At 38.5% G+C, this 27208-nt stretch overlaps 2 protein-coding genes across 4 annotated transcripts in view; both read right to left on the reverse strand.

The window, feature by feature from the left end:
* Window positions 1–1589: 1589 nt before the first annotated feature.
* Window positions 1590–9806, reverse strand: LOC136695446 (RNA polymerase-associated protein LEO1-like). 2 transcript variants are annotated; one of them, XM_066669523.1, is made up of 3 exons: window positions 9680–9806; window positions 3706–4428; window positions 1590–3588 (listed from the first exon to the last, which is right to left on the reverse strand). In XM_066669523.1, exons 1-2 carry the CDS (start codon window positions 9693–9695, stop codon window positions 3710–3712), a joined length of 735 nt encoding a protein of 244 aa, XP_066525620.1. In that variant the 5' UTR covers window positions 9696–9806; the 3' UTR covers window positions 1590–3588; window positions 3706–3709. The 2 variants fall into 2 exon arrangements, with proteins under 2 accessions (XP_066525620.1, XP_066525619.1); XM_066669522.1 differs by lacking the exon at window positions 9680–9806 and adding an exon at window positions 6045–6262.
* Window positions 9807–12461: 2655 nt separating this feature from the next.
* arid3b (AT-rich interactive domain 3B) overlaps window positions 12462–27208 on the reverse strand; it is a 29676-nt gene continuing 14929 nt past the window's right edge. For both annotated transcript variants that reach the window (XM_066670012.1, XM_066670013.1), the window contains exons 5-9: window positions 19662–19845; window positions 19237–19487; window positions 16923–17231; window positions 14857–14946; window positions 12462–14729 (exon numbers count right to left, since the gene is read on the reverse strand). In XM_066670012.1, the coding sequence (XP_066526109.1) occupies window positions 14563–14729; window positions 14857–14946; window positions 16923–17231; window positions 19237–19487; window positions 19662–19845 (1001 nt within the window). In that variant the 3' untranslated portion in view covers window positions 12462–14562. The remainder of the gene's footprint in view (window positions 14730–14856; window positions 14947–16922; window positions 17232–19236; window positions 19488–19661; window positions 19846–27208) is intronic.

Below are 27208 nucleotides of genomic sequence, written 5' to 3' on the forward strand. Positions count from 1 at the left end.
AAGATCAGCACAGAGTGCCACACTGACTGCCCAGAATAATGGTCATCCTCATTGGGCATGATGCATACACATACAGACACTGGCTGTCCCTGTTGAAGTTGAGTGCTTCAGTTCATTCTTCAGTGCCCTAAACATATCCATGCTTCAATGCAAAATCTTTTCGACTGTTCCGGTGTTATCCTTCAGCTTGGTCCATTCTTGTCAATTTTGTAATCATTGTTTCATTTCTTATTAACATTTACCAATAAAGACCAGCATCAATTTTATGCCAGAGGTCTCTCCAACCAGATCACTCCATTCCAGATGTGAAAGTATGTGTTGTTGCAGAAATCCATTCTTTCACTCCTGATAAAGCATGTTGTGTCCAGCAGTTTGTTTATATGAGCTGAAAAGTAATCCCCCCTGTGCTGATGAGAGAGAAAGCCCGACTGATGGCAGGAGACCAAAATTAGTAGCAGAAGTCAAATGTGGGCGGGATTATTTTACATCAATCACGGGCAAATATATGAACGAGTGCCCTGTATTTACCAACCTTCTAATCTGAACCACTCCTCCTCTAATGTGGTTATGAACAGCACAATCCCTGCTCTCCCATTTACCTTTCCCTTCCATTAGTAGCTTCTCACATCATCACAGTGTGTGGCCAAGACATGCATGCACAAACATGAACTTCTAAATAGCCAGTCCTCCTACCAGTTTCTGGTTGAACTGTGGAAAGCAACCAGAGCACACCTGTGCAGACACAGGGAGAACACACCAAATATCATACTGTGTCCTAAAACTTTCAGTGGGTGCAACTTTAATTAAGGTTTGAGGGTTGTTTTGGTCATTATTATTATTTTTTTTGGTAAACTCATTTAGGCTAATTTGGATGACTATTTAGTTTTAGTCTTTGTTAGTTTTCCCTGATAACAAGGCCTTGGAGGACCATGGTTGGTCCACTGAGGGCAAAGTTGGAGGTCCATTGGCGGGTGGACGACTGGTGATTAAACAGGATTTTGGACAAAATGCCACAATTTAGCACCTTTCCCATTCACAGTTCAATTTACTAATGTTTCCTTCATTAGATTATTTTGTTATTCTTTATAAATTAGATGATTAAATAATCTTAATCCAGCACAGTGTCAAAATTTTTATCATAATCATTTTATATCAGGCTTATACTCATTATTATATCTCTCATAGTTGCTGGTAGTGTTTGTATTAGTTTGTTTTCCAGAATAAAAGTCTCTGTGAATTTAAAATCTGTTTGAGGAGATTATAAATGAGTTATATCCTGAACACAGGACAGTAATCTGAATGCTCCGATGGTGGACCAGTAGTGTTGTGCCAACCTTATGCCAGTGGATCAATGCTCGCTGTCTGGGTTGTTACGCTTGCCATTACAGTTCTAAGTTAAGGGATCAAATTTCAGACAGCAAACATGTTAGTTGACCCTCTACGCTTGGGGTAAAGGGGAAATTTTGACATTTTCACTTGGAGGTCTTAACGCAGTGCACAAAGAGATCTTGGATATCCTCTACACACGTCACTTACACACCTGAGGACGATTTCAGACTCCTATCAACATGTCTTTTTGGACCGGGGAGGAAACCCACACAGACACATGGAGAACACACCAAACCCCTCACAGGGATTGAACCCACAACCACCGGACCCTGCAGCTGTGAGACAGCGACTTCACCTGTTGTGCATCACTTTTTTTATATTTTACTTATTGCATTTGCACTATATCTGATGCACTGAATCATGCTGAGGAATAACGCGTTACTGTGTTAGAAGTGGACAGGTCCCTCTGCAGGTGCAACAGTGTTATTGCAGGGATTCTAGGACTGGGGGGGTACTGTGTTGGTTAGTGGTCACTTATATCATAGGACCTTCATTTCAGAGGAAGTGTGAGATAAGAACCAAGATCTTCACACAGTAATAACAATAATAAAACACTGATTTATTGATAATAATAATAATAATAATAAAACATACAATTGTCTTAAATGTAAAACAGTAGATACAAGTGGTTAAAATAAAGAAAAGAAAATGTGGACATGAGATAAAATAGCAACAGAAAACTGACAAAATAATAGTTTGAGAATTAAACAAGACGTCAATGGCTTTTAAAAAAGAAAAATGTAAGTATTAAAAATCATATTAATAACAATAACATTAAATTAATGACTATATAACAGTAAATTCCATTGATGACGTGTGTGTCTTAAATCCACAGCAGAACACACCAACGTCCAAATTAATTAAGAAGGAAAGAAATGAATATGACACATAAGGTACTAACAAAACAATATAATAAAACTAATACAAGTGAAACAAAATAAACAGAAAACTAAAGAAATTAATAAAACTACTGTGGCTAATTCTAATAATCGTTATAATAAAATAATAAAAACCAAATAAATTCAATGAAAAATATTTAAGACTAATAATAAGAAAAAAAATTATAATAAAATAAATTAATAATGTTGCGGCATGGTGTCGTAGCAGTTATCGCTGTCACACAGCTCCAGGGTCCTGGGTTCAGTCCGCGCCTCGGGTCACTCTCCATGACGGGTGTGGGGTCTTCTCCCTGTGTCTGCGTGGGTCTCCTCTGGGTTCTCTGGGTTCCTCCTGTAATAAAAAACACTTATTCTTAGTGAACTGGTGGTGAGAAATGATCCACAGGTGTGTGTGTGAGTGACTGGGTGTGTGAAACTCTCCACAGGTGTGTGTTTGAGTGACAGGGTGAGTGTGTGAAGCTGTCTATAGGTGTGTGTGTAAATGACTGGGTGAGTGTGTGAAACTGTCCACATGTGAATGTGTGAGTGACAGGGTGAGTGTGTGAAACTGTCCACAGGTGTGTGTGTGAGTGATGGAGTGTGTGAAACTGTTCACAGGTGTGTGTGTGTGAGTGATGGAGTGTATGAAACTGTTCACAGGTATGTGTGTGTGAGTGACTGGGTGTGTGAAACTGTCCACAGGTGTGTGTGTGTGTGAGTGACAGGGTGAGTGTGTGAAGCTGTCCATAGGTGTGTGTGTAAATGATAGGGTGAGTGTGTGAAACTGTCCACATGTGAGTGTGTGAGTGACAGGGTGAGTGTGTGAAACTGTCCACAGGTGTGTGTGTGAGTGACTGGGTGAGTGTGTGAAACTGTCCACAGGTGTGTGTGTGAGTGATGGAGTGTGTGAAACTGTTCACAGGTGTGTGTGAGTGATGGAGTGTGTGAAACTATTCACAGGTGTGTGTGTGTGTGTGAGTGACAGGGTGTGTGTGTAAATGACTGGGTGAGTGTGTGAAATTGTTCACAGGTGTGTGTGTGAGTGACAGGGTGAGTGTGTGAAATTGTTCACAGGTGTGTGTGTGAGTGACAGGATGAGTGTGTGAAACTGTCCACAGGTGTGTGTGTGAGTGACAGGGTGAGTGTGTGAAACTGTCTACAGTTATGTGTGAGTGACAGGGTGAGTGTGTGAAACTGTCCACAGGTGTGTGTGTGTGAGTGATGGAGTGTGTGTGTTGTCCTGTGATGAATGGTGTCCTGTCCAAAGTGTGTTTGCGTCTTGTGTCCAATGATTCCAGGTAAGCTCTGGCCCCACCGTGACCTGAAAAGAGAATAAACTCATTAATAATAATAATAATAATAATAATGAGAAAAGTTACACTAGTAACAGTAAAGTATACTATAAAACTATTATGAATAATATAGAAAGAGTAGAGGCCTGTTTAAAGCTCCGTAGTGAAAGGCATTAGAGCTCTGGCCAGATCCAGAACCACAGCGATGCCGTTCAGTGCCTGACGGAGAGAATCGGGCACATCTATCACCCCGTCCGGGTGTAGCGCCGGCTCTCCGAACCACCTCTCCTCATCGGACTCGGTCCGGATCCTTCTTCGAGGAGGTTCCTCCACATCATGGTCCGTCTCCGCGTCCTCTTCTTCCTCCACAACCTCGTCCCTCCTCCGTCGTCTCCTCGTGCTTTGGAGCTGTGGAGCGATGGACTCTACTCCCTCTCCGGGTACGGACGGCAACATCCACCAAGGAGACAGACTCCTCACTGACAAACTGTCAGTCTCCTCATCCTCGGACTGTCCGTCGCTGTCTTCATCTTCATCATCGCTGTCCTCATCTTCATCTTCTCCGTCGTAGTGATCATCGCCGTCTTCCTGATCACTAGACTCCTGGTCTTCATCTTCGTCATCGCTGTCCTCCTCTTCATCATCTCCGTCGTAGTGATCATCGCCGTCTTCCTGATCGCTAGACTCCTGGTCTTCATCTTCGTGATCTTCACCCTCATCCTCCGTCTCATGATGTCCTTCGTAGATCTCGTCGGAAATCCCACGCCGAAGGTCTTCTTTCTCACTTCGCAGATGGGGGTGGGTCTGCAGGTGGAATGGCGCAGATGATGATGCTCTGTCGTGGTGGATCTGCTGATGGTGGAACAGACCTGTAAAGTTCACATAGGTTAATAGGAGGAACCCTTTATAACATTGGATACATTGAAACATTCAGTAGATAGGGAACTATGGAGAGAGATTAGTCTCAAAATACTTTACAAATGCGTAAATGTTAATCCACAAATGAAACACAAGTCACAAATAAAAAGTCACAGTGGTGCAGCAGTTAGTGTCGCAGTCACACAGCTCCAGGGACCTGGAGGTTGAGGGTTCGATTCCCGCTCCGGGTGACTGTCTGTGAGGAGTTGGTGTGTTCTCCCTGTGTCTGCGTGGGTTTCCTCCCACAGTCCAATTACAAACGCAGCCTGATCCACAAATGTGACCAGCAGGCGAACAAGCCACCGCTAGGGGGCACTGTTGTTTCCCCCAGTGTCTCAGGACTGACCTATTGGTCTCAGGGTCGCAGCAAAACCCGCTGTGGGCGGGACTATGACACCATTGGCTGCCGCAGTAAATATCGACAGCTAACTCTGGCTGCTGATTGGCTCAATAAAAGTGATGACCAATGAGAAGCGCATATTCTGTTTAGGTTATCTGCCCCTCCCTCCGGCTGAGGGGGTCTGTCTGAAACAAATCACCCGTTTTAACAGTCTAATCGCAAAAATACGAAACACGTTAAATTGAGGTTAACTTCAAGCGTTCCCCAGTGATCCCCCTCCTAACTGTCTGTGATATGAAGCTGAATTCAGCGGCTTGAGGGCATTTTGTTCGAACTTCCCCATTAAATATTGCGCAAATGCGTCTCCATTTGAGTTGTCCCCCCACGTCCTAAAACAACAGTGCCCCCTAGCGGTGGCTTGTTCGCCTGCTGGCCACATTTGTGGATCAGGCTGCGTTTGTATTTGGAGCGGGTGAAATGCGAGGGGAAAGTCTCAAAATCCAAAAACCCGGAGGGGAATTGAATAAATGCACATCACGAAAAATACGTGAGTGACTCGATTCACAAACGCAGATTCAACAATTTACAAATAAATGTATAATTCGAGACTTCGACTTTACAAATATATGCAATGTAAATTTAAACAAATGTATTTATTTTCACATAAAATTATGATATATTTATGAAACCCAAACACGTGTTTATGAATGTAACTGTATTTGTACAAACTGTAGACTCTGAGACACGGAGTGTGATGTGTTCATTTGTGAACAGTGAAACATTTCTGTGACTTGTGTTTAATTTGTGGATTAACATTTACGCATTTGTAAAGTATTTTGAGACTAATCTCTCTCCATAGGGTACTGCCACTGTTTGTAATGTTTTGGCACTAATTAAAAATGCCTTTTACATTGATTTTAATGATGAACAGATCAATAGAAATGGACTAAAATTGCTTTGAACAAAAACGTTGTACATTTATTTACATTTAAAATGAAGAACGTATTCTCCTTCTGAAAAGACATGTACAGTGTACTGTGTTTTGGACCCTGGTCTGCAGGCTAAACAGAAAGAGTGTCCTTGGTGACCAGCGCGTCAGAACAACAGCAGCTAAAGCCCGTTCAAAACATTCATAGGATTCATGAATTGAATTCATGCAGAATCAAAAGTAATAGCATATTTTTGTTTAAATATTGAGATACAGACATAAATATAAATATAACTCACCAAATCCGCGGCTGCTGCCCAGTCCACTCGGGCCGGACAGCTGCTCCCGATCCAACGAGGAATCTTCGTCGCTCCAAACGTAGTCGCTCATGATGAAATATGCCAAAGTTTATCACAGAGTGAAAAAAGCGCTTTGTTTCGAACTGGTCGAGAACAAAACTGGCCCAAACACCGTCCTCAGCGTTTAAATAACAACAATCTAACTGTCATCAGGCTGATCTGTGATGTCATCATACCTTGGTTATGGACGTCCCTGTAGTTCTGCACTGGTACATCACTCTGTAGTCCACTGGCCCCAACCTCATATACAGTACGATGATATTTAAAAAAGAGTTAATACAGCTTTTAAAATACTGAAATAAATCTTTCCTAGCTGAGAAATGTGTCATTACCTTTTTAAAACGTTATTTATTTATTTATTTGTGGTACAGTGAACATTGCTATACACAAATATGTGCTATTTAATAAAACAAATGTATATTAAAGGATATGTTTTACACTTACGATAATAAGAAACTGTCCCAATCTTGACATTAGTTCATTCGTCACCTTCTTACTGGCCTTTTTATTCAGTTAAATATGTATGTTAGCCCCAAGAGTAATTTAGAAAATTAGCTATCGCTACGTTACAATTTACTTTATCTTATTGGCTAATTTATACATTTTTTAAATATCTGTTTCTGCTGAGACTTACACGGATATTAAAAATCACACACTGTTGTAATTAAATACCCTATTGTTTTCTACTCAGTGTGAATATATTAGGATGACCAGACGTCCTCTTTTACCCGGACATGTCCTCTTTTTTAGACTTAAAAAAATGTCCGGGCGGAATTTCACAAACGTCCGGGATTTTGTTTTTCTAGAGCTTACATAGAATTTGGAGAAGTTTCCTTCACAAACTAGTCCCGCCCTCCCCTACTCCGATTGGTTCGCTTGAGTGAGAAGGGGGCGTGGTGAAGTAGGCCGAAATCTTCGGATTGGACGGTCTGACTGTAGAGCTACCGTTATTGGTCGATAACCTTCTCTGTAAACATTTAATTGGTCAGTCTGCACGTCAGTAGTCCTTGTTTACGTCAGGCAAAACTCATGGACCTATCCTCATCTCGAGCAGCTAAGCCGAAACGTAAATGTAAGTTCTCGGATGTCCTCTTGTCCTCTTTTTTACCATCTCAGATCCGATCACCCTAGAATATATGAACATGACTCAGTCTGCAGAGGCTAACATTAATAGCACTAGCATTAGCATTCGGCTCATTGAACCCTAGGCTACTTATTTGGTATAAATTTCTTTATTTTGGTCAATTAAAATTTGAATTTAGCCATAAGTGCCAGGTTGTTTTTCAGGAGGCCTGCTGAATTATGCAGTCATTAGAAATGTTTGATTTATTCATAAATGAATCCATGTTTTAGTTAGAATTTGAACAAAGGCCTATAATTATTAAAGAATTTTTTGAAGAATAATAATCTAATTGTTTTCCCATTTGCCATTTATTTATTTTTTTCATTCAGAAATTGTTAAGACTAGAAGGTGGTTGGGTAATCAGTGAGTGGGGTCTTAAAGCAAAAATAGGTGACCTCATATCTGTTTTACACTGCCTAGATGCTCCAAGATGGGGCGGCACCGTGGTGCAGCAGGTAGTGTCGCAGCCACACAGCTCCAGGGACCTGGAGGTTGTGGGTTTGTTTCCCGCTCCGGGTGACTGTCTGTGAGGAGTGTGGTGTGTTCTCCCTATGTCCGCGTGGGTTTCCTCCGGATGCTCCGGTTTCCTCAAGTGTCCATAGGTGTGAGGTTGTGTGTTGCCCTGTGAAGGACTGGCGCATCCTCCAGGGTGTATTCCCGCCTTTGTACTCATGTATAAACAATGAGTGTGTTGTCGGTTACACAGTAATGTAAACATCCCAACCTGAGTTCTGTCTCTGTCCAGTAGCGGTATTAACATGGAAAGGCATCGGCATCTTACGTTCGCGTGACACTGGCACATGCCTGTGATATCGGCACCTTACATACGGGTGACAGTGGCATCTATTTATTTTTATTTTTTTTGGTGACAGTGGCACATGTCAGTGGAATGGATCTTTTTTTTTTTTTTGACAGTGGCATATGCCTCTGTTTTGCGCAAATGCCGATGACATTGCAATCCGTTTTATGACACTGGCATATACTCCACTTCATTGTTGAACATCTGCCAGTAGACTAAGTTTAGCTAGCATATGGATGTTTAAACTAGCTATATATTTAACTAGCACACGTATGCTACTAGCATGTAAACGGACCAAACAAGTGACATGCTACAAACAAATATCCCTTATTCGCACACAGTCCACTGTCACTGTGTGTACAACACTGCATGTCAGACACTTGAAAGCTGACGTTTCAACCAAGACAATGTATGACTTTCTGATGAAGGCTCATAATATGTGCTGACATCCAATTCTACTGACATATGACATAAATATTTTTGTCAGTCTTATGCAAAATTTGTATATATATATATATATATATGGTGTTGTTGTTTTTCATAGTTCTTTTAAATTATCAATACATGGAATTTGTCTGAGGCTATTTACACATTTGTATAACATTGTACCATTAAGAACTGGAATCTATGAATTGGGAGTGGCATAAAACCCCATATAGAAATGATCCTTACAAAATGAAATGTGGTATTTTCTGTGTAACATTGCAACTTGGTATTAACTTGGCTTTATCTTGAGTTTTCATTTTAGGAGGGCAGCTGTGTCAGTAATATGCTGCAGACTACCATCATGTACAATTTTACCAACACGAGTATGTAATAAATATTATATATTAAAGTAGACTTATTAGTGCAGTTCTCTTTTTCTCCTTTACAGTAAAGTCCATGTGTTTATTTAACGACTTCTTTTTAAGTCTTTAACTTGTCCACAAAACCATGGCACTGTGAAAAGATCTGACAGAAAAAAGAATTCAACATTATGTAATTACTACTGAACAGTTAGTTTAGCTGTACAAGTCCTCAAAAGTCTACAAAAACAACAGATCATAAACAGCACATCATTTTTAAAGTTTTTAATCTCAATAATTAGACAATCGCACTGATCACAAAGGAACATTTTGACCATTAGTATTTCCTCAGCATTTACCAAAATAAATATACCATTATTAACATAAAAATTCAGATTAGAAACATACTGCTTACTATTGCTAACATCTTTAAAAAAAAACAGAATACTTGAGATGTTTTTTTAGAGATGTGGTCCTGGGTGCACTCATCACACTTTCTACAGAATGGACAAGTACTGTGAGCCTGGATGTCATGAAACAGACCATCAAGTGTTTTAAATGTGTGTCCTAAAAAGCAAATTAAATACAGGATAGCATTAAGGTATTAATGTTAACATGTCAGAGACTTGCAGCACCAGAACGCAGGCACACTAAACCTTATAGTATAGCCCTCTGCCACTTTTAATAGCATTCCTATACAGCATTCTATTGCACATTAGCAGTATAAAATGTTTTTCCCATATATTACTGATAACCAGTGAACATAATAATACACGGCATTTAACATTACCTGTATAAAATAATATAAATAATGGTAGCTACACCACTATTTGTACCCATTTAATACGTAATAGTACAACACACCTACCGTGCAATGTCCCCATATTGTTTTCTTAGGCCCCTAGATGATTCCCGTGTTCAATTTTCTGATTAGGCCTAGCAGGTTGCTACCTCTATTTAAAAAAGTAATGTTTCATTTAATACACTGGCATATTAGATTCTCTCTCTCTCTCTCTCTCTCTCTCTCTCTCTCTCTCTCTCTCTATATATATATATATATATATATATATATATATATATATATATATATATAAATATTACTGCCTCTCATGTAATAGCACGGCAGCATTGTGGTATGTCGACGTCTTGAAATATATATACCAATATGTATAATGGTTTTGAGGAGCGTCGTAACTGGGAAGTAGTGATAGGAATTTCGGCTCTTTTTGGGGAGTCGGCTCTTTTGGCTCGGCTCTTCATAAAGAGCCGGCTCTTTCGGCTCCTAAATGGCTCTTTGTTTTACCACGTATTTCCACTTGTACAGAACAATATTACCTACATTTTACATGACTATATGGACAAAACATTATTGTTCAATATTAAAAATATTAAATAGTGTTGCAATGGCCAATTGTTTTTATGGCTGTCTTGTAATAACTCACTGATTGTCCTCACACATTCAATTGTATAAATAACTGGATTTTTATTTAAACACCTTAATAAAAAATCACTTGTAAACTCTGAAATATAGCCAGTGGAACCCAAAAGGTAGGTATTACAAAATAGCTTATTAAATAATCATCCATTTCTGGGTAATAAAATAAACAAATACTCTGCAAAGTGCAAAACAGCAGCATTCAACGGTAGTGATTAAAACAACCACAACTGTCAACAAACATTTAACTCATTTAACATTTTCTTCAACTATTTTTTTGAAGGCAGATTGGCATTCAGAAAAACCAAGTGTCTCAGCTTGGAGGGTTGGAGCTTGCTTGTTGTTCTCTGATTGGTTGAATGACAAGCCTTAGAAAAAAAAATGGCTCGGTCTTACACGGGTACCGGCTCTCATCGTTCACTTACAAGAGCCGGCTCTTTGAACCGGTTCGTTCGCGGCCGACACATCACTACTGGGAAGAACTTGTAGTTCAATTGTCCATGAACACAGTGACAGTGGACTGTGTGCGAATAAGGGATATTTGTTTGTAGCATGTCACTTGTTTGTTCCGTTTACATGCTAGTAGCATACGTGTGCTAGTTAAATATATAGCTAGTTTAAACATCCATATGCTAGCTAAACTTAGTCTACTGGCAGTTGTTCAACAATGAGGTGGAGTATATGCCAGTGTCATAAAACGGATGGCAATGTCATCGGCATTTGCGCGGAACAGAGGCATATGCCACTGTCAAAAAAAAAAAAAAAAATCGATGCCATTGGCACATGCCACTGTCACTAAAAAAATATATCGATGCCATTGTCACAAAAAAAAAATAAAAAAAATAAATAAATAAATAGACGCCACTGGCATATGCCAGTGTCTCAAAAAAAAACAACAAAAAAAAAAAAAACAGATGCCACTGTCACCCGTATGTAAGGTGCCGATATCACAGGCATGTGCCAGCGTCACGCGAACGTAAGATGCCGATGCCTTTCCATGTTAATACTGCCTCTCTCAGAAAATTAGAATATTGTGAAAGGTTCAATGTTGAAGACACCTGGTGCCACACTCAAAACACCTGCAAATTTTATGACCGGCACCTGTATGATGTGGAACAGAATTTGTGTAAAACATTAACGTTAGAGAACGAGACTGTGTCCCAAACATCCCACTATGGAACTTTACATACCACAGGACAGAAACACTGCTATTTATACTATTCAGAGCAGCAGTGTGCAGTCAGGGACAAGGCCAGAGACTAACGTCAAATTGCTGGCTGTTTAGAGCGCTTTCTCACACCCTGAACACAGCTCATATTTACGTTCACTAAGTCTCCTGTCTTCCTCTGTTTCCCTAAAAGTCATATACAAGCCGCTTTAACTGTAATTAGCCATCGTTGTTATCTGTTGTGTTCTTGTCACTGACCTCAAGCCCAGAGCTGGTAAAAACTAATTTGAATAGGAGGCCAGTGAAGCTGATGATTGGAGCAGCTTTATATTTGAACAGGTGCCTTAACGAAGGCTGAAATAAGACCCACTCTGTGTCTGATTCGCTGCGTTAATCTCTGTGGCGCATTTTCTAAATAAAAGTATTTTTTTAAAACGTAAATTGTGACATAGGACACAACCTTCCACAGCTCACAATCAGAAGTTCAACACCAAGTTTCTGCATGTGTAACCACCTTTCAGAGCATAAACACTAAGAAGCGGTTTATAACAATATGACAGTATGTCATATTAAATAATTTATTTATCCTGGTAGCATTTTTCTTCTTTTCGAATATCATTGCAATTCAATAGTTCCTATCAACTATTTTTTTTTTCTTTGGTTGAGTAATTTTTGTCTATTGTCTACACAGCATCTGACTGAAGAGCACTAGCAACACTTGGAATCCATTTAAACTGTGCAATGTCTCTTCTTCAGGAAATGCATTTTATAGGTCTATTAATACAATCAAACCTTTCAGTCATACTCTCATAAACTGTCATCATAAAAGAAGAAACAATGCATGCAGTGAATGAGACATGTAAAATGCTCAGCCTGTTCCATAGGCCAATTAATTATTATTATACCCATTCACAAGCTGCCAAGGGGCAATTAAAACTCGTTCAGTTCAGTCAGGCCAAAATACAAAGCCAGATCTAGACACAAAATCGAGAAAACAAAACAAGCCATGATTTTTTTTTTTTCCATTAACTCATACTTTAATTCCACTTTGTCAAGCTCCATGTGTAAATAAAGTGAAAACACCAGAGAAAGCACAGTAGAAATACAGTGAGATGGTCTTTGGTTTTCAGCTGTGTAGTCATCTGATAAATACAGTAAAAGAGGTAATAAATGGTGTATATGTAGAAATTATTTCAAGCATAAAACGGCATTAGGGATATAGACCACAGTTCCTTTGAGAGGTAACATAAGCACCTACTGATTACATCCCTTTTTCAAGACTGCTCTGTGTTGTACCATGATCTTCTGCGGAAATGTCATTTTAATTCTGTCCATTTTACAATTCCAAAAGTGAAGTTAACCAGTATTTATATTTATCAGGTGCTAGAGAGACCCTGACTGATAAGATATACCCCAGTCCTACTGACAGTCTTTGATAATCTTGATATTTCCAGAGGTAGGAGATTTCTATCTCAACGTCTATTGATTCTCCTCACACCATTATGTGACAGTTGTTCGGTCATTAGTTATCTACATTTTTCCGAGGTACTTTCTTCACTAAAAACCTGAGTACATTTCAGAATTTAATAAGAGATAATTCATAAAACTCAAAATATTTTTGACTCTGTATCTAGTGTCTGGAGCTAATTCTGACTTGTCCTGACTTATATTATACAAAGTTATTTCTGAGGTAGCTATTTCATTTCTCCCACTGAGGTATATCTAGCCTTGTTCATTTGAGACATGAGGCGTTGTGGTGCGGAGGTTTTTAAAAAAAATAAAACAAACAAACAAACAAAAAACCCCCACTGATCAACCTGAAATTCCTGAGAAACTTGCTTTCCAATATGGAAAGGTATTTGAGGTCTAAAGTCACAAAAAGAGAGAGAATATTAAAGACAGAAAGAAACAAAGACAAATACCAGGGAGGGGAGGAATGCACAAAAATCTCAAAGCGCTGTTCCTGTTTTTCTCTTTAGTACATGAGCAAAATCAATGTTTTGAGTGAAATACTAGACTAAGAACAAATACCCTGATAACTGTGTGATTTAATTTCAGCAAGTTCAATTCTTCATTGCATGATTGCTTGATTATATTGGTGAAAATTTTCCTCGGTCCTTCACACAGAAAAGGAATATCATGTTTATAAGGGCTCAGATTAGCGAGCCTGTAATTGATCGTCCAACGCCACCTAAATAATCGACTTGTGGAACACAGTGTCCCCTCCAAATAATATGCATCTATAAACTTGATTCAAAAGGTAAAGACCACTCTTTGGACCAATATGCTTTCAGTTGTGTAAAATGCAGTTTCAATACTCAAAACTCTTTTTAAAATGTATACTTGAAATCCTTTCAAAATCAAAATAATATTTTTGGATATCTAGAAACTAAAAATAATGGAAAAACAATCCACAATCAAATCAGGAAAACATACTAAATAAAAAGAATACAATAAAATAAAATAAAATAAACAAATGACCCATTGCTAATCAAAATAACTGCAAACACCATTTGATAGGATTATGGTCCATTTGAAATCCAGCAAAATCCTCTATTCACATATTAGACAGCAATCAGAATACTCCACTCTAACACACTGTAATCAACTGTGGGTGTGCATGAGGTAAATATGGCCAAAGTTACAAAAGATGACCTACTGATGGGATAAGGGGAAATGTTCCGACACCCGCTGTGGGATTTTGGCAGAATATTTTTGCCATGATTGTTTAGCAGCGGTGTTTGTAACTACATGATATTCTATGGATGAATATGAATATGCATATGCATAGAGGAAGGCATTTTGTACAGGTATTAAAATATGTGGAGCACTGAAATATGCTCATAATAGTAATTTAATTAAGATAGTTGAGGTACTTGTTGTGATTTTGGATATCATTCTCTTGATCTTCCAAGTCCTGAGAAAGTTTGCAGCACACATAGGCAGAGGGCAGAGGCCATCTGCAACAGGGCAAAACAGTTACTAAACTCTTTGTAAGTGGAGGCCCCCTCTCAACAGAGGTGAGCCTGATGGGTCTCAAAAGGAGGTAGACTTGGCTTTAACAGACCACTGGATGGCCAAAGACTCTCCATAGATATGGTGTGCTTCTCCAGGAGAGGGAGGCTAAAGTTAGACAGGCTTCTGGGAGCTAAGGAGAGCCACCAACAGCAGGCTCCACTGAACCAGGACCCTTGGAGCTAGAAGAGGAGGCAGAGGAGGAGGCAATGCTGGGGCTGAGGGTGGAGGTCTGACTTATAGATGTAGCTGTGGCAGTGTTCGGCATAGCTGCAGGGGACTTCTGAGCATAAAGGGAACCTGTACAAATAAAGAAGACATAAAACGTTTTTCCTTCCTTTCAAGTTAGTGTTAAATATAAAAAGGTTTTGTGTGTAAAGCTCTGATTGTACACACTGAGTATACATTGTACATTGAGTGTACAGACCTGAGTAAACAATTCCATTGACCTCTACAGACACTGTGATGCTGGCAGATCCATTTGAAGAGATATTGAGGGAAAGGTCCTGCTTTTCTTCTACAAAAACGAGACAGTAAAAATAATTACAAACGCAATTTTCAGCAAAGTTAGAATATTGTGTAAAATGCAATAATAGCAAGAAACTGATTTGTTAATTTATTTAACTGATAAAAGCACAAAGAATAGACTTCCTGTGTTTTCACTGAACAACTTGACTATATTTGGTAAAACTTTGTGACAGAATTTGGGACAGAGGCATGTTTACCGCTGTTTTATATTTACTTTATTTTTAAAGTACATTTTTTAATAAGGGCGGCACAGTGGCGCAGCAGGTAGTGTCGCAGTCACACAGCTCCAGGGGCCTGGAGGTTGTGGGTTCAATTCCAGCTCCGGGTGACTGTCTGTGAGGAGTTGGTGCGTTCTCCCCATGTCCGCGTGGGTTTCCTCCGGGTGCTCCGGTTTCCTCCCACAGTCCAAAAACACATGTTGCAGGTGGATTGGCGACTCGAAAGTGTCCGTGAGTGTGTGAGTGAATGTGTGTGTGTCTGTGTTGCCCTGTGAAGGACTGGCGTCCCCTCCAGGGTGTATTCCCGCCTTGCGCCCGATGATTCCAGGTAGGCTCTGGACCCCCCGCGACCCTAAATCGGATAAGCGGTTACAGATAATGGATGGATGGATTTTTTTAATAATTTGGAAAATGGGGGATGTTAGATATTTACATTTTGCTGGAAGAAATTTGGCCAGTTTGCCTTGATACAAGGTTTTATCTGCTCCATGGTCACCGTTGCCCTATTCTTCTGTTTGTGATGCCACACAGGAGAGAGATCTGGACTTCCTGGCAGGACTGTCAAGCACATGCTCTATGTCCAAATCTCTATGCTGTTGCAGCACATATAGAACATGGACTTGTATTGTCCAGTTAAAATAACCATGGACTTCCAAGTAAAACGCATCCCCGAGGGTACCATATGTCCCTCTTTAAAACCCAATGTTCACCTTTAACATTAATCAAAATATACTCACATATGCAAATAACCACTGAAGCACCCCCATACCATGAGAGATGCTGACTTTGGAACCTATTAATGATAACAGTCTGGATGGTCCATTTCATCATTAGCATGGATAATGCAACATTAATTTTTCATGCAGACAAGTTAAACCAGGACCTGTCTAACACAAGCACATTTCTTTTTGGCAGTCAGAGTTGAGCCTGTGTCTGAGAACTCATTAGTGGTTTCACATATTGATGTATGATTTTCTCTTTGCAGTGATGGACTCTTTTTAAGAGACAACAATTTGTTTTTCAAACACTCCGAAGACAATGTGGCCATATTTATCAAGGTAGCATGACAGTTTCTTATGCATCTGAGGACTGAAAAGTTCTCATTCATTTACACTGGTGTCCAGTCTTACTCTACAGGGATTGGCATTTCTCCAAATTTCTCCAAAATAAAGTACCTTAGATGATTAAAAAATAAATAAATCTAAATTCTTAGCAAAATTGCACTGAGAATTGCTCTATATGAATGAACTGACAATTCTCTTATGTTTATAGTGTAATGCTTCAAAATATAACACAAACTGTCTATAAACTTTTCATTCATTTTACATTTGTCCCAATTTTTTGGAGTGTGTTGCAGGCATCAAATTCAAAATATGTTTATGTGAGATGGTCTGTTCCAGTAGTAGGCTCTGTGCCATCAGTCCTCCCCGTGACCAGATCAAGCCACCCTACCTATCAATGTAGAGTGCAATATAAATAGCTCCCTTGTAAAATGGGGCTGAAGGTAGTCACCTGCTGTTTATATAATAAGACCTTATTTTCCCCTAGGCACATTGAGGTCATAACAAGTTGATCAGTGGAAACATTTGAAATATTTTTTTTTAATCTACTTTTGCCAGTTAAACAATTGTTCAAGAAAAAAAGAACAAAAAACAAAGCCCTCATGTTTGGTTTTCATTGCATTTCACATCACTTCATAGCCCACTTCAACTGTCACTGCATTGTGGGTTGAAGCCTGAAGACTTACCACGAGCGCTGGTGTTGCTAATGCGCAGGTTAGCAGGGTTCACTTGTGATGCCATGGCGAGCAGGTTTTGCTGAAATGCCTGCTGCAGAAGCCTCTGCTGCTCCTCTGCCATGCGTGCCATCTTCCTTTCTGGTGTCTCCATAGCTGCTGCAGCACCAGGGGCCAGAGCTGCAGCACCCATGCCCGTTTCCAGCCTCTCACGCAGCTGTTCCAGAGTGGCAGCACGAGCCAACTGTTGCTGCTGGTGACCCAGAGCCAGAGCCAGGGGCAGGCGACCAGGCAACATGGACGCGGGACCCTCTTCGGGAACTGAGAAATGAGCAAATTAATAAATTCAGGGCTGTTTAAATTAAATCATGAGTCAAACACCAGTCACAAACTCATTTCATTCAATAAGTTTAAAAATATATATTTAAATTATATAAACTATTCAGTTCTAGCATACTATTTTAAATACAATTCCTATCAACAAATTTGATTTGCTCTGTGGTTTATAATTTAGAAATGGTGAGTTGAAGCTTTTGATTTGACCACACTGTTTCTGTACCAAAGGACCTCCTGAACACCAGGTTATTCTTTAACACAAGGCAGTGTAGTAAAACATGGCCTGCTGAACAGCAGTCATATGTATAATGTGTTAACTAAGGCCCCTAAGGTGACTGCCTGCTGCAGGGCCTCAGGAAAACCTTCCCCTTAATGGCTTTCACACTCTGGCCCTTCCCCATCAGCCCCAGCAAGTTCAGGCAAACTACTCCATTTCCTGTCTGCCCCTATACTCAGCTTTCTTTAATACATTATTCACTTCTTATTTAGCATGGACATTTATTATTATTATTAAATCTACTGCAAAATAAAACATCTTTATTTCTGCCTACATTTATTTCTGAAATTAAAATGTAAAAAAAGGAAAGCATTCCTAGCAAATAATTACATTTAAGAGTAAACAATGTTGGTATCCTGACAGCAGGTGGCGCCTGAACCAATAAATACACACTGACCCATTGTGCACAATACAGGGTTAATTTCTTATGCAAACAACTTATCTTAAACATGTCTGCTGGTTTAGGCATAAGCAAAGCTCATTACTGGAATAATACAATTGATGTGAATTTCATGTAAACGCCTTAAGCAGAATTTTTAGGAACAGTGTCATTATTCCTCTTTCAGACACATGGCAACCCTTGATTTTTCTAGTCAATACCCAGAGAAGCTCTCTGTGACAACATCTCAAACAGTTGTACCAGATATTAAACTGACTTTATCCTGACAGTTCCCTAGTACAAAGTCCAAGTAAGGTTCAAAGTAAGGTGCCCGTGTGTGAATAGAGCAGGTCATTGTCCAGAAAATTCACAATGAGCAAGTGGGTAGGTTTATGTTAGGTATGATGTCTGAGCAAAATATTAAACGCCTCTCTCTGCCACTTGTGCTTCTATAGGGCAGTTTCGCACTGCTAATGGACACATACAAAATGCTGCAGCTTTCGTTCTTCAGGTGGGATCTTTGAGTATGAAGCAACAACACTCTGTGCACAATGTTGATTTTTAGTTTACTACATCATTGGAACCCAGGAGCTGTCCTTTACATGGTGTAAAACGTTCATGATAAATGGCCCTATAGAATTGCTCTATAATTACTTGGAATAAAATCCTTTTACACTGACATCCACTGAAATGCCCCCACCCCCTCACCAAACTGTATCACGTGTGAAGGAGCAAGTCTGGATAATATCATGACATGATTTTCTGGTCATTGTCTGGAGCAGATAGGTAAAAACATTAATGGGGGCTTAAATGGGGACATATTTTGGAAAAAATAATAAAAACTTTAATTATTATTTTGGATTGTTCTGTTATCTGGTGCTTACAAAAACAAATTGTGAAATAAGACCACATAGTCCACTAATGATCTACTCAAGTAGGTTCAAATCAAGTCATTTTGATAATGCTGCATTCTATGACAGATACATTTTAGAATGATCCTTCCATTCCAATGACAATGCAGAGTCTGAATGGGGCTGTTTAGTGTTGTGTTGTTTGATGCATGTGTTATTTTGAGCACTGCATGTCACAGACGTTTCATTAATACAACAGAGAACTGCCATGAAAAAGGGGTAGAAATTTGTCACTTTTTCTTCAGGATTTAATAATCATTAACATAGCAAATATAACTTTTAAAACAATTTAGTGGGTGTGATGTTTCTAAAATACGTGTAGATACACTTCATAGGCAGCCCATCTGATGCAGTGAATGTGCTAGTGGAATTTAACCCCTTCTCATAACTGTTTAATGTTTGCAAATGTATTCTGAGCATTACCTGTTCCTTTCTTAAGGGCTGGAGAAGGTGTTCTCTGCAGGCCATTGTGTCCAGAAGCAGGCAGGTGCATTTTAGGAGGAGAGAGGAGGTGGGGGGCACCCCTGCTTGGTGAGGGAGAGAAGCGGTACAGGCTGTTACTGTATCCAGGGCGACGGCCTTCTCTGCGATTGCTGTCGATGGCAGCCTGCAGCTCCCCGGGAGAGCTCAGCCCTTTTTTCTCACATTCATATGGATAAAGGTACTTCATATACCTATAGATAAGACACAGTAACAGATGTATATACTGTACAAACTCATGTACAACACTTGGCACTCAATGCTGGATGAAGAGCAAGTGTGCAATAGTAAAACGGTTCACACAATGTAAAAGGCAACTGGTTACTGCAAATGGTGATCTACACATTCAGTGTTCTTTCCCTACTTACTGAGTGCGGAGGGTGAAGGCTGCACTGGTGATTGAGGTGGGCAGGTTCAGGCCTTTGGTGATCTCTCTCCAGATTTTCTTATTGATCACCTCTACCAGACCTCCTTTCTCTGTCACAAGTTTATAGAGCTTATAGAGGTCCAGGACCTGTTTGGCCATAATAGGGATGCGGTTCACAGGCGTACCTGAGAACAAAATAAATTAATTAAATTTAGACAACTTTTGCATAACCAGGTGAAATGTATTCTACAGACTGAATTTCTACATTTCTGAATTCTCAATTTTGTACACCAAAAGAACAGAACGTGTAGGTGATGCAGGGTTTATGGGCTTTATGCTTGTACATTTTAATGTAAAATAAATAAATGAGTGAATAACTGAATCACTTATTGTTAAGGAACAATCAGTAATGCTTACAAAAAAATTACAGAGGTTTACATGGGTAATATAATTTTGTCCTCAACTCCCAAACAACAGCTCTCAACAAAAACCTAATTGCTTTGCAGTTCCAGAATCAATGGGGTCATCCGTATTTAAAATAGGTTTAGCACAGAAAATTTCTTTATAGAAAATACAAAGGATACATAAACCTCTCAAGCACTGTAACCCTACAGAATGAAAACCCAGTTTATTTATCAGTATAAACAAATATGCGCATATATAATAGTGGAAAATGACAAGTATAGATTACACTAAAAATAAAAACTCTAAAGTTATATTTATTCTGAATGTTGAGTCAAATGGTTATACTGTAATAACATAAAATAATGAATATATATATATATTTATTCAGTATAAACTGTACAAATTGTTGCCTTAAATTAATGCTTTCTTGATACAGCAGAGAAAAGTTTGTCTTACAGAAATATATTAGTTTCACTTTCAGTTTATTGCAAAATTTAAAATTAAATATTTGTTTTAAAAGATGTTTTTTTTTGTCTTAATTTAATTTAATGCTTTAACCACAAGCTGCCAAACTAGACACAAACTAGTCAATATAAAATAATGTGCTCCTATTTATTTTACAAAACTTGTATTATTTGTTTTCCTTGACTATTTATTTATTTATTACATTTACATAACCTATTATCAATACTTTTTATGGAAAGCATGTAGCATACTGAAATAAACCTGGACAAATTAGATGAAAATTTAATTTTGAAACATACAAACTATTCACAAGCCAGTGAAAATCCCCATGACTGTGAAATATGGTGACATGTGCAGTGAATCTGACTCAATTGTTTTTATAGATGGTGTGACTGGCTATAGCAGCTGAAGGATGAAATGTTCAGGTCCAACTGCTGTGAGAATTATGACGTTTTTCCATGGCCAAATTAAGTACCCAGTTTATATGCTATTTTGTTTCATTAAGACGAATGCATGCCTTAAAAAACCTATCGAATTAACAACAAATTAACAATTAATCTGGCCACATTAAAGGCAGGCTCAAATCAACCAGTGATGTCTGTTGATGAATTCAGACAGGCTACAAAGGAATTCCAAGACTGAACACAATGTTTTTCCCCCCAGATTTTTTTCATTTGTCCATTTACTTTTGGTATGCAAAAATTTGAATACTGTGTACAGTTTGATCATGATAAATATGTAAATACCTTTAGGTAAAAAGTGGGCATAGGGGAAAACAACAATAAAAGAAGTATTTTTGTGAACTTAAATGACTTAAAAAAAAAAAAAAAAAAAAAGACTACACTGCTAATTATGAAAGTCACTGGCAGAAGGGAAAAAGGAAGTGCCGTAAGAAGCTGCTTCAGGTATTAATTAAATGGTTCAATGCAAGGCCTGATGCTCTACACCCCTCCCAGCTGAGGAAGGATTGTGGCAGGGTTTTAATCCACGAGTGCAAGCTGCAGGGGGACGCGTGGATAGGCCTGTGTAATGAAGCTCATTTAGAGGGATTGTGTCTGCTAAATCCACATACACACACCCCATTCGCGGGGGGTGAATGAGGGAATGAGGGAGAGAGAGATCTTATACAGCTCCAAACTTAGTATAAAGCCAATTAATATGTGTAGGGCAGGACAGAAATAGCTCTGGCAAGTTAAAGTGAGAATCATGTCATTTTCACATGTAGATGTATAGACACCTGTTAATATGTCTGTGTATATTAAAAATAGATGCCACACCTTTCTGAGAGTTGAGAGGACCCTAGGGGGACTTGTATGAATTTTGTTTTAAATCCTGTGTTTTTCATGGTACATTTTAGACAATTTTCTAAACACACCTATGGGTTAAAGCTTTTGCTGTAACGATGGAGACCTACAAAATATTAGGCCTATGGTTTTAAATGTTATGGCTGATCAGTGCATATTGCTATCAGCTAGATATTATTTTATGTACAATCACAAGATACTGATGTTTCCTGAGCCGGCACAAATAAGTGTTCTAAGGAGTCGCTACCGATGGTGGTCACTAGACATTTCAGATGATGGAAACACTGCTAACTGTGGAGCTACTTCATCATGAGCATAACTACTTTAACAAATGTCTTTTTTCTTGCATGTGCCCACAGGTATCTCTGGAATAATTCTAATGCAGACAGCGAAAAGGGATCTAAGAAGATCAAACCATGATATTTAACCCTATTCTTTCATCAGGCACATGAATTTGAGCTCTGTTTCTGTAGGGATTTAACAGAAGCAATATGCCTTCATTTGCCTCTGAAGCTCCTCTCAGGAGTATGCCAACAGGCATGACGTGTTCATTTACGAAGAGAGCATGGAGTGATTTAGAACTGCAGGCTTCCAAGACAGGGCCCAGTACTCCCTGGGGAGGCAAGAGCAAGGTCCTGCTTTGAAAACGAGTTATTTAACGCTGGGGATGACATTACTCGTTCATCAAATGATCAGTGAACGGGCTCAAGCTTCAGGTTAACCCCAGGTCACCAAGCTAGGGATTTAGGAACAGGTCAAAAGTAAGGGACATGAAGTAGTGCTGTCAGGGGAGAGAGACCTTGTGGCATTTTCCATAACTGTAAAACCGATTTAACTCTTACATGGTGGAAAAGCATTCACTATTTTGTACATCAAGACAACTTGAAGAAAGTGACTGAAATAAACTTTGATAAGGTCTAATGCTATTCAAAATTCAACTGAACAGCTCTCTGCAGCCAAAGAAAAAGACATTAAGATAAAACAGGAAAGGTTAATGGCATAAAAGAGTGAGCCATGACATTAGGCAGAGCAGTGCTGTGATTAGAACTGCCCCCTCAGCCTGACAGGCTGTGTTAGCGCAGGGAGGACCTGACCTTGCTAAGCCTTAAACAAATCAGTCACAACTAACAAGCCTGGGAGAGCGAGGAAAGAAGCAACCAGACAAAGTTCTCAATGCATCGATATTTGGTAAAAATAAAAACAAAACTACAATGGCAAAATTTGATGAGAATTATAGTTTTAACACAACAGCCACAATAGAAACTCAACTTAAAGTTATTTTTATTCATTTTATTCCCCATTCTCTTCTTTCCTGTCCCATGTTTGTCTGTCCTGCTAGTAAAAACAGGTCAGTGGATCTGACCCCTGCCCTATATATAGAGGAAACAGCTGCCCACATTAAGAGGCCTTTACTCTCTAATGAACCAATAGCAGCGACTTGTGATGGAGACTGGATGAAGGAAATACCACACTGGGGCCTACACAATGATTGCCTTTCTTACTGTAGGGCTGCAGTTAAGGGAAAAAGGGTAGGGGGCACAGGAAATGCATGGTCTCACACCAAATCAGACATCCTGGATGATATGCTGGCTAAAGGCATTGTATAACATTCAATTAGTATATGTTTCAGTCAGAAAACCTAAGAAGTACCAAGACTAACTCTTGTAGTTTATAGACACAATGGGAACGATATGCTTGTGATGTACACACTTAGGGCAATGCACAGATGTACCAGATATTTGTAGATGCAACAGGAGAATGTGAAATGTTTATGGAATATTTATATATATATACACATTTTTTTATTTGATAAAAACGTCTAGGACTAGATCATATATGACTAAGTAATATTCTTTGAATAGTATCTGTAAAGTCACAAACAATGACTGAACGACTCCACAGTTTATGTATGCACAAGACTGTAACTCAGTCCAGACATTTTTAATTGGTAGAAATATTTTACTGTTGCTTTCTAATACAAAGCAGAGGGCAGTGAAATCTTTTCTTTTTTTTTTTATGTGGGAGGACAGATCATAACAGAGCAAAGATGAAGTTTTTGTCCAAATAACTTCTACAAATAAATTAAAACGACTGACAACAGAAATTGCAGTGTTAGTGCAGTTAGTTGCTGTTTGGAATGGATTCTTTAACCTGATGTAACCTATATTTTTCAGCCCTGTACCACAGTTTCTCTGTAATTTTATCTGTAATTATGACTGAACAACATATTGTACCTGACCATTTAAGGGGATAACTGGTCACTTAAAAAGCCGAAACAAGTAAACAGTAAAGTATTTTACAAAAAAAAAAAAAATAATAATAAAATAAAAAATTCAACAAAACATTGCTTTTGGGGTCACACACAGAGCTCGTGTGTGTTGTGTTTGATGCTGAAGCTGTCCCTGAAACTCAGCAAATTAAGAGATTCTAAAAAAAAAAAAAAAAAAAAAAAAAAACACACAACATAAAGACTACACTTAGATATTATAATCAAGTTTAAAAAAAAAAAAAAAAAAAAACACAACAGTGCTTTCCTTTCACCAGTTTGTCGTGCATAATCACTCTTCACATTTATCTACCTCCCAAAAAATGTATTATTGATTAAAATGGATTACATTTTATTCCTCGACATTATTTATTTTACATTTGAATATGCATTATTAAAAGCTTCAGTCTTAACAGATTATTCATATAACAAACAAATATCAGCTCATTGCGGCCATCTGTAGAAAGCGATTTTTGATGACATATATATGATATTTTTTTTTTTTTTTTTTTTTGTGTAAAGCAGAATTAATTATTTAGGGCACTGGAACACTAATTGCTAGGTCTATCAAATTTATGGGTGTTATGGGTGATTACATAAATAAATAAAAGTAAAAATCATGCACTTCATACCTACACACACAAACACCATAAATTATAGTTTCTATATGATTTTCATGGTTGTTATGGTGATATGCTCTGACCATAAATAAGCACTGTGCTAATCATTTCAGCAGATGTGGCCTTGCACAAAATATTTGCCATAAAAAAAGCCAGTCTAAAGGTACAGCTGCAACATCAAAGTGTCAAGAATCAGATAGCAGAACCCTTTTGCTTATAAACACCAAATAACTGCAAGGTCCAGGACTAAAATCAATCCTGTTTTGACACGTGCAGCCATGTTTGCGATGATCCGGGGGTGGGGGGTGTAGCAATACTCAATAATACATATATTTAAATCATAGTCAGAGAATCCATGAACAGCAGCAGAATCTTCAGCTGGACAATGGGGGGCAAGAGGAGGGAGGACAGCAACTAGAGGAGCCTTGTCAGCCAACACAAAACCTGAACAAGCAAGTGTCTGAACATGCAAAAATGCTCACATACCAACAAACACAGACCAAAAAATGGACACATTTATTTTCAACAGCTGTCTCAAAGCCTTGCAATCACGTCCTAAATCTCTTCTGACTTGAAAATGATGACCAAAATCCTTTATTTTTGTCTTTGCATTTTTAACTAACATATGCAAGTGTATTACACAAATTACACTTGATACAGCGTTTCTAAATCGGATTAGTATTTATGATGGAAATACTTTCTGCAGAAACGGTTTCATATTTTCATTTGCTGTTCTCTGTCCACCTGATCAGCAAATTCAATCTGCACACTTGGCAGTTCCTTTGCCAGGTAGGGCAATATCAGGAGGTTAGGATTGGATTACTAAGGCAAAGCTATTTGCTTTAATTGCAGGGAAAAATACTTAACTGCATTAAGAGTAATTAGTTGGCTCGTGCCATGGCATTAATTAGATTGAAATCTGGTTCTGGTGTGTGAAGCAACACCACATTTACAGTATAACCATAAGATTTCTGAAGTTTTAAACTAAAAACAAACTGCAAGAATTTCCAACAGTTAAAACCAGCACAAAAATGTTTTAGAAAATGCTGATCAACTATTAATACAAGTGTTATAAAGGTCATAGTTAATCTTCCAACATGCACATTCTCAAGCAGTGTTTGTGTTTGATTACAACCTCTTCATTTCAGTGGCTCAAATGGCACAATTCTAAATAAACTAAAGAAGGGGAAAACCAGCACAAAGTATGTGACTATGTCTGTTTATGAAATCTGAACAATACTGATGGACAAACAGTGCATTGCAGAAGAGAGAGTGGAGGGATCTTTTTTGTCGTTGTAATATAAATCTCTAGTGGGTCACCATAAAAGTACAGAGAGCTCGGGTGGGGGAGCAGCAGTACACATAAAAACACAGAGGAAGTGCATTCAGCAGGATGTCATAAACACACATAAGAAGAATAACAAGGCTCGGGAGAGCCAAAAGACAAAATGTCCACAAACAGGACATGCCACACTTGCCATTAACTCAGCACAATACCTGCCCCCCATTCTGGTCTGTACCACAGGAAAAGTAACTAACATTATACTATTATACTATTATAAAGTAAATAACATTATACTAAACTCTCCAGAAGATGAGCACAATTTACATGTTTCCATCAATATATATATATATATATATATATATATATATATATATATATATATATATATATATTTTGCATATTATCACTCCCCCCCAAAAAAACAAAAACAAAACAAAAACTTTTTGGATCCTTATCTTTCAAACTATGAGATAAGCTTAGCTGATGAATTAAAGAACATACAACAGTTACACATATAGTATTTTCTAAACATTAAAATTTATTACGGAAACTTGCTAAATAAATAACTAAAACATTAATAACAATTTATAATAATACAGCAAGATTCTGTTAACTACCATATTCCATAAAACTAAATAAAACAAGAAGAAGAAATGGCCCAACATCACAGATTTCCTTATAAACTTGCTCTAAAATTATTAGGAGGTTTATAGGGATGTGACAAAATGAGTTTAGTTACTGAACAAAGAATTATTTATCTTTGAGAAATTGCAATTATTCACATATATATTACTTGACAGCTGGATGGAAACATGGCTACTGTTAGAAATGTTATATGGCCATGGCAATAAAGTTAATTAATTGTCAGTAATCACTTATCCAGATCAGGTAGGGGTAGGTCCGGAGTATACCTTGAACCACTTGTTGCAAAGTGGGAACATACCCTGGAGGCAGCACCAGTCCATCACAGAGCAACACACATTCACTCACAAACTCACACCTAGGGCTACATTTCAGTGGCCAATCCACCTACCACTGTGTGTTTTTGGACTGTGGAAGGAAACCCACGCTGATCAGGGGAGAACACGCCAAACTCATCACAGGAGCCTGGAGCTGTGTGACAATGATGCTACCCATTGTGCCACCATGCCACCCTAGCAATAAAGTTTGTGAACTTAACTTTTTACATGATAATTTTGAATG

Source organism: Hoplias malabaricus, chromosome 4 (genome assembly GCF_029633855.1).
Source record: "Hoplias malabaricus isolate fHopMal1 chromosome 4, fHopMal1.hap1, whole genome shotgun sequence".
NCBI lineage: Eukaryota > Metazoa > Chordata > Actinopteri > Characiformes > Erythrinidae > Hoplias > Hoplias malabaricus.